General features: G+C 49.4%; 1 protein-coding gene across 4 annotated transcripts; it reads right to left on the minus strand.

The window, feature by feature from the left end:
• Window positions 1-801: 801 nt before the first annotated feature.
• On the minus strand, window positions 802-7,034 carry RAB29 (RAB29, member RAS oncogene family). 4 transcript variants are annotated; one of them, XM_043569278.1, is made up of 6 exons: window positions 6,921-7,034; window positions 6,367-6,609; window positions 3,099-3,170; window positions 2,237-2,418; window positions 1,827-1,948; window positions 802-1,529 (listed from the first exon to the last, which is right to left on the minus strand). In XM_043569278.1, exons 2-6 carry the CDS (start codon window positions 6,488-6,490, stop codon window positions 1,418-1,420), a joined length of 612 nt encoding a protein of 203 aa, XP_043425213.1. In that variant the 5' UTR covers window positions 6,491-6,609; window positions 6,921-7,034; the 3' UTR covers window positions 802-1,417. The 4 variants fall into 4 exon arrangements, with proteins under 4 accessions (XP_043425213.1, XP_043425212.1, XP_043425215.1 ...); XM_043569277.1 differs by having other exon boundaries at window positions 6,895-7,026; XM_043569280.1 differs by having other exon boundaries at window positions 802-1,245; window positions 6,850-7,012.
• Between the last annotated feature and the right edge of the window lie 230 nt (window positions 7,035-7,264).

Consider the following 7,264-nt stretch of genomic DNA (forward strand, 5'->3'; position numbering starts at 1 on the left):
ACGTTTATTTATTTTTGGGACAGAGAGAGACAGAGCATGAATGGGCGAGGGGCAGAGAGAGAGGGAGACACAGAATCGGAAACAGGCTCCAGGCTCTGAGCCATCAGCCCAGAGCCCGACGTGGGGCTCGAACTCACAGACCGCGAGATCGTGACCTGGCTGAAGTCGGACGCTTAACCAACTGTGCCACCCAGGCGCCCCCCAAAAAATGTTTTTTTAAACCAACTTCCCAAGTGGTTCTGATTGGTCAGATTTGGGAGTTGCTTACTTAGGATGCTTACTTAGCTAAATAAGTGTCTTTCAAAAAATTCTAGGCCTCTGAGTTCATTAAGAATATTCATAACTTTGGGTAAGTTATAAATCACCATCCTGTGAGAATTTAACAAATTAAGCTGTCTAGAAGTGATTTGATACTAAAAACCCTACCCGATTTAGCACTTAAATCACTTAAAGATTTTCTGTCTGTCTACTCAGTCCCCTCAGGCAAAGGTCTGTACATAAAATTTGTTTCTTAAGGCTGTTAAGTGCTAGGCACCCCAAGTGCTCAGAAGGAAGTTGCCCCACAGGATTTTGTTCTATTAACCTTTCCCTCTTCCATTCAGACTCCCCGAGCTGTGCGGAACAGACCTATTTCAGGGCACCACGGCCAACTGATGTCATTTGCAGTGTTACACGTCAGGACACCAACCCAGAATACCTGCTAACCCCGCTCCCACCCCGCTGGTAGCGAGATACTGAAAAACTCTAACGTGACAATTGATTCCTTTGGGGGAAAGAAATGCTCTCACCACACACAATAAGTAGTTTAAAAGCTTGACTATTCTTGAAGCCAAGGTAAGAGAAAGCCAGTTATGACTTTAGAAGCTTCAAAAATACAGTGACTTTTGCGTTACCTCCTGTAGCCCCAAACCCATGGATATCCAGCCGCACTCCTGTGCATCTTGGAATCAGAGGTTGAAATTCAAAGTCCAAGACAGGAAGAATCTGACAGCGATAACCTACGATGAATTTGGGAAATGCCCTTTGCTCTCGTTTTCCTCGCAATCTGAAGTCCTATCAGGTTGAGATATCAACATACATCAAATGGGAAAATGAACGTGAAAAACAGGTGGGGATTCTGATCACAGGTGCCGATTTCCAACGCTTCCCACGAAATCCCAGATCCGAAATGGAGAGATAAGATGAGCTTTCTTACACAGAAGGTGCCAGCTGAGTCACAGCAGCCAGCAGCCAGTGGGAGCCCACCTGTGAGAGATGCAGAGATGCATTTGAGTCCCAGGCTTTCCTTAGTGATGATGGTCCTTCCAGGACAGCTGGCAGGAGACAGTTCAAATGCACATGAGATTGCTGGGTGGGCAACCAAGGGAAAGGGATGAAGAGACCTCCTGACAGTGGGAGGGAAACAAGCCAAAAACTACTAGCAGCACGCCCAGCTGGAGGAGGGTTTGGTCTGCAGATTGATGTAGTCCCCTTGGGTGGACAAAGACATATCTTCTCTGGAATTGCTCATCATCTTTTCAATGAGGACTCTAAAAAACAAATAAAAAGTAAGCCTGATAAACTGGGTGGAGGAAAGGGAGGAATGGCAGACAACTGTCTGCCTTATCACCAGATGGCATTCGGTAAAGCCACAACCTTAAATGCCCCTTTGTCCCCAGTTATCTCAGGAGAAAGGACAGCATCCCTGACCTTCCGAAGCTGGGATTCCAGCGGCTCAGTCTGTTCTTGTTTGTTCAGAAACAAGGAAAGAGGGTCCAAGGCAGGGAGCGGTGGCAGAAGACAGGTAAATCTGTGTGTCTAACCCCAGAACAACATGAGCTACTCACCTCATGGCCTCGTTAATATTTTTGTTCTCCTTGACCGATGTTTCTGTCCAACCTGTGAAACCATTCTCTTTACTGAACCGGTCAACTTGGTCTCGGCTCACTGCCCAGGGGGACAGATCACACTGGCAAAGAGAGTACATAAAAGGCAACACCATAAACTTCCTGAGAGTAGGAACACTGCTCAGATAGTTGCGGATTTAAAACCTTTCCACCAATGGCTAAGAGCACCAGCATCTAAAATCTAGTCAACATTCTCCCCAAAGAAAGTCCCAGCATCCCTTGAAAAGAGGTAGAGATGATTTTGCCAACTTGAGAAGGGGAAATGGATGCCTGGAATCAGAGAGCATTTTAGACATGCTTACTCTCTGACCACAGAGGCCAGGGGCCATTTTCCTAGATTAACCACATACTTTGTTGGCCAAGAGCAGGCAGGGCACGGGCTCTCCATTAGGCAGCGTGAGCTTGCTGTCCAAGTCCTGTTTCCATCTCTGGCTGTTGGTGAAGGTTGTGGCGTTGGTGACATCGAACATAATAACACAGGCGGAGGCATCCCGATAGTATAGTCGTGTCATGGAGGTGAAGCGCTCCTGCCCTGGGAGGAAAGAAGGGAGCTGTTGAAAACGTGATGCTAACAACTAGTCTCAACCCCCTCCAATACCCTGCCCTTCGTGTCTTCACTGTGGGGGGACAGGGCAGTAGGCACTGTGGCCGAGTGCAGATTCTGTACCCAGACCGCCCAAGTCCAAATCCCCGCTCTGTCATTTACTATCTGCATGACTTTGGCCAAGTCAAGCTTTCAGCGCTTCAGATTTCTCATCTGCAGAGCGGGGATAAAAGCAGTAGCTTTGATCACAGGGTTGCTATGAGGATTAACGAGTCATTGAATCTAAAATGCTGAGGAAAGTGCTTGGTATACAGTAAAAGTCAGCTATTATTATTATTGTCTCTATTTTCTGGGGATCTGGTTTCTCACCAAGGTCAGCTGAAACGCTGGAAAAAGCACCCTCCGTCTGCTGTGAGAGCGCCCACCTATGGTCTGGACAATCCACCACCCTGCCAGCTGCTCCACCCATAGAGAAAAGGCCCTACGTTTATCCAGGGCAAAACACCTACAGAAAACATCTACAGCGACTCATCTTATGTACCCTCTGAACGACCCAGTCATTCTGGCTCCAGAAAAGCCCTTCTGGGATTGCTACCCCACTTTTTCTGAGGGCTTGCTGATTCAACCAAAATTTCTTCCTTTGTTCCTAATGCATCTTTGCAGCCTACCTGCAATATCCCACAGCTGGAGCCGCACCACCTCTGAGTCAGACCACTGGAGAACCTTCAGAGCAAAATCCACTGAAAATACACGTAGAATCGAGTAAGATTTACCTTTAAAAAATCCGTGAACAAACCCGGATCAAATGTGCAGTTTCAACTAGAGACACCCAACTCTAATCTTTTCTATTTACTTTTCAGCTCTCAATGGGCTGAGATGAGTCCACCACACCTGTGGAACAGACAATTCTTTTTTTTTTTTTTTTAACATATATTATTATTAAAAAAATTTTTTTAAGTGTTTATTCTTTTTTTTTTTTTTTGAGAGAGAGAAAGAGAGAGAGTGCGCGGGAGGGGCAGAGAGAGAGGGAGACACAGAATCCGAAGCAGGCTCCAGGCCCTGAGCTGTCAGCACACAGCCCGATGCGGGGCTCGAACTCACGAACCGCGAGATCATGACCCGAGCTGAAGTCAGATGCTTAACCGACTCAGCCACCCAGGCACCCCTATTATTATCTTTTTAAGTAAACTCTACCCCCAACATGGGGCTTGAACTCACAACCCCAAGATCAAGAGTCACATGCTCTTCTGACGGAGACAGCCAGGTGCGCCTGGCACAGACAATTCATAACCACTCCCTGAAGGGGTCTTCGGCTTTTATTCTCTCAACAAACGCATCGATTTGTTACTACATCTCTCAGGCTGGGGGACAGGAGGGTGGGAGCAATTGTGAAAACCATTCCTGATCTCAAGCTACACAGTTTCTGGGAGGTCTAGGGGGTTTCCTTAGGGATGATCGGGCAAAAGGGGGAAATGAGGTAAGTGTGGGTAGCTTTTGCATCTTCCACATTCAATTTCACTGTTGGTTTCTAATCCGATTGCATTACGAGGAGAACACACCCGGGAGGAGGGGGGAATTCTATACCCTCCATAAGGCCCTAGGAATTTGGGGCAGGAATGGGCTAAAGTGCAGGGGCCCAGGAAGAAGAAAGACCCCGCATGGATGATGCTTTAAGAGCAGTGCTGGAGTCTGTAGATGCTGAGACTCCAGGAGCTAAGCCTGAAAGAGTCTGCCAGGGGGCCAAAGCCTTTTGATAAGGAGAGAAAATGAATAATTTCCCAGATTTGGAGATACATTTTCCCGCATCTGTGACAGAAATGAAAGCCAGGGGAAATTTAGAATAATTACTGAAAAAAAAAAATAGCCGGAGCCAATTATTCTTTACTAAAGGAAAACCAGAGCAATTGCTAAAAACTAATTAGCGAAATATTTTTTCTTAAGTTTTATTTTTATTTATTGATTTTGAGAGAGGGAGAGAGAGCGCGGGTGCAGGAGCTCACAAGTTGGGGAGGGGCAGAGAGGAGAGACAGAATGCCAAGCAGGCTCTACACCATCAGTGTAGGTGAGATCACGACCTGATCTGAGAAGGAGTGGAATGCTTAACCGAGTGGGCTACCCAGGCATCCCTGTATTTTTAACCAAATCCATGAAATAGGGGACTTCATATTATTTAGGAGTTAGGGGGCAAAATGGTCAGGAAATAGTTTTGGAAACTTTAAGCCCTAAATTTCGGGGCACCTGGGTGGCTTAGTCAGTTAAGCGTCCGACTTCAGCTCAGGTCATGAGTTCGAGTCCTGCCTCGGGCTCTGTGCTGACAGCTCAGAGCCTGGAGCCTGCTTTGGATTCTGTCTGTCTGTCTGTCTCTCTCTCTCTGCCCCTCCCCCACTCGCACTCTGTCTCTCTGTCAAAAATAGATGAACATTAAAAAAAATTTATAAACCCTAAATTTTGCTGGATGTTCCTAAGGAGGATGTTTTAATGGTAGTGTTAATGCTTGTTAATTTTTTAAAATTCCATAATGGACACCAGCACCCATCTTCAATATTTACATTAGTGCAGGTTTTTTCCTTAAAAAAAAAAAAAAAGAGTTCTCTTAATGTAGATAAATGAATAAATGTTGTGTTACTCTCCCCCTTCACCAGCTGTTCCCAGCTAAACACCTTCTACCTAACACAAAGGCATTTCTACCTCTGAGGGGAAAAAAAAGTTGAGTCCAAAGCCTGTCCCTAGAAACAAATGAATGAACTCCTTTGTGTTCCCTTCCTTTTTCACCTCCCCAGTTTGAGAGAAAAAGGGGTGGAAAGATAGGCCAGATAATCCATATATTTCAGATTTCCTAAAGAATTTCTAGGTTGCCTTTATTTAAGCAATCCATGGACAAAAATACACACAGCTTACCAGCCTGGATAAGCATCAGATTGTGGGGGCCAGGGGCCCTCCCAGGTAGGCACCCCCAAACAAAGCTGGGATTCTAGGGGCGCCTGGGTGGCTCAGCCTTAAGGTTAAGCATCCAACTCTTTTTTTTTTTTTTAATTTTTTTTTTAACATTTTATTTATTTTTGAGACAGAGAGAGACAGAGCATGAACAGGGGAGGGGCAGAGAGAGAGGGAGACACAGAATCGGAAGCAGGCTCCAGGCTCTGAGCCATCAGCCCAGAGCCAGACGCGGGGCTCGAACTCAAGAACCGCGAGATCGCGACCTGGCTGAAGTCGGACGCTTAACCGACTGCGCCACCCAGGCACCCCAAGCATCCAACTCTTGATCTCAGCTCAGGTCATGATCTAGCAGTTCTCCGAAGGAGCCCCACGTGGGGCTCTGCGCTGACAGAGGGAGCCCGCTTGGGATTCTCTCTCTTCCTCTCTCTCTGCGCCTACCCTGCTGTCTCTCTCAAAATAAATAAATTTTTAAAAATTATTAATCACACACACACACACACACACACACACACACACTAGCATCCTTTAAGGCCAGATTAAACACCTTTCTGTTCCTTCATCAGCTGCCTGGAACTCCTGTGAGAGGCAGGCCAAGAGCCCCAGCCGGCACCCAACCGGGCCTCCCAGGTAGGAGGGGTGGGGGTGGGGGTCCCAGCGGCCTCTGCTGATGACACGAATTTGCCGATGACCGCCTGGAAGGTTGCAGGAGACCGGAGTTCACAGTTCCCGGGGGGGAAACGCAACAATTGCGCATTTTCTCATCCACCCTTCCCCATTCCTCCTCTTCACACCTTCGCCCAATCTCTTCCCCGGCAGTCAGCTCAGGCTGGGTGAACCTCACTGGGGAAACCCAAGAGAAACGTGCAAATCAAACACCGGGCAGTTACTCGCTCCAAGATCCCAGACACCTACTTCCTGACGGAGGAAGGGCCTTGAGGGCTCGAAGCCCCCGGCTCCCCACCCGCAGGGGTCCGCCCCGCCCCCGCGGCGACGTCTCACCTCCCACCGTGGACTTGTAATGTTTGTTGAAGCTGTCCTGGGAGTATCGCTGCACCAGGGACGTCTTGCCCACCGCGGCGTCCCCCACCACCAGCACTTTGAACAGGTGATCGCGTCCGCCCATGGCTGGCGGGCTGGACTGGTGAGGGAGGCGGCCAGTGGAGTGGGGGGGGGGGGAGTCGCTTGTTTTAACTCCTTCGGTTCCGGACCCCCTCAAACCGAAGACCGCCCGCTGGAGCGGCTCTGACGAGAAAGCAAAAAGGGAAACTTTGCACTCAACCTAGACGCGCTTCCTCCCCGTGCGGCCGCAGCCTGGGTGGGGCGCAGGGCGCGAGTTCCGAGCCCCCGGGCTGTTCGCACCTTCCCCAACCCTCCGACCCCCCCGCACCGGGCTGCCCAGAAACTGGACGTGACCCAGCGGTGCCTCGCCCACGGGGACTTCCCCGGAGCAGCACCAGCGGGCGAACCCGGGCCAGCGCTTACACGGATGGGGCCAGACGACGGGGGCCCTCCCCGCCCTGCACAAACCAAATTCCGGGCAAGGAGCTGCTCACACTTAGACCCCGGGGACCCTGGACCGCCTAGGGCGGCGCGGGGCCCCTTGTCTTCCTCCGCACGCGTCACGTGCAGGGCGCCTTGGGGCACTACATTCCCCAGCTTACCTCGAGGCGAAGAGAAACTAGAGGAGAGCGGAGAGTGCCCCGCGAGGCCTCCTGGGAAAGGTAGTTTATGCACTTTTTTTTTTTGTTTTTTGAAACGCTGCACAAAGTTTCAAGGCTTTCAAACCTCTTCGGTGGTTCGGGATCTTTATAGTAAGCCTGGAATGGAAAAGATCCTTCAGAGGCGATTTATTCCACACGATCTCACCTGCCTCATTCCGTCCCCAGATTTCCCATTA

This window comes from Prionailurus bengalensis, chromosome E4 (assembly GCF_016509475.1).
Source record: "Prionailurus bengalensis isolate Pbe53 chromosome E4, Fcat_Pben_1.1_paternal_pri, whole genome shotgun sequence".
Lineage (NCBI taxonomy): Eukaryota > Metazoa > Chordata > Mammalia > Carnivora > Felidae > Prionailurus > Prionailurus bengalensis.

Coding starts and splice junctions, on each gene's coding strand:
- RAB29 (XM_043569278.1), bottom strand. CDS start 6,490: ATGGGCGGACGCGATCACCTGTTCAAAGTGCTGGTGGTGGGGGACGCC. Junction 1,949..2,236: donor GCCTGCTCTTGGCCAACAAA/GTATGTGGTTAA, acceptor TCTCTTTGCCAG/TGTGATCTGTCCCCCTGGGC. Junction 1,530..1,826: donor AATATTAACGAGGCCATGAG/GTGAGTAGCTCA, acceptor TTTGTTTTTTAG/AGTCCTCATTGAAAAGATGA.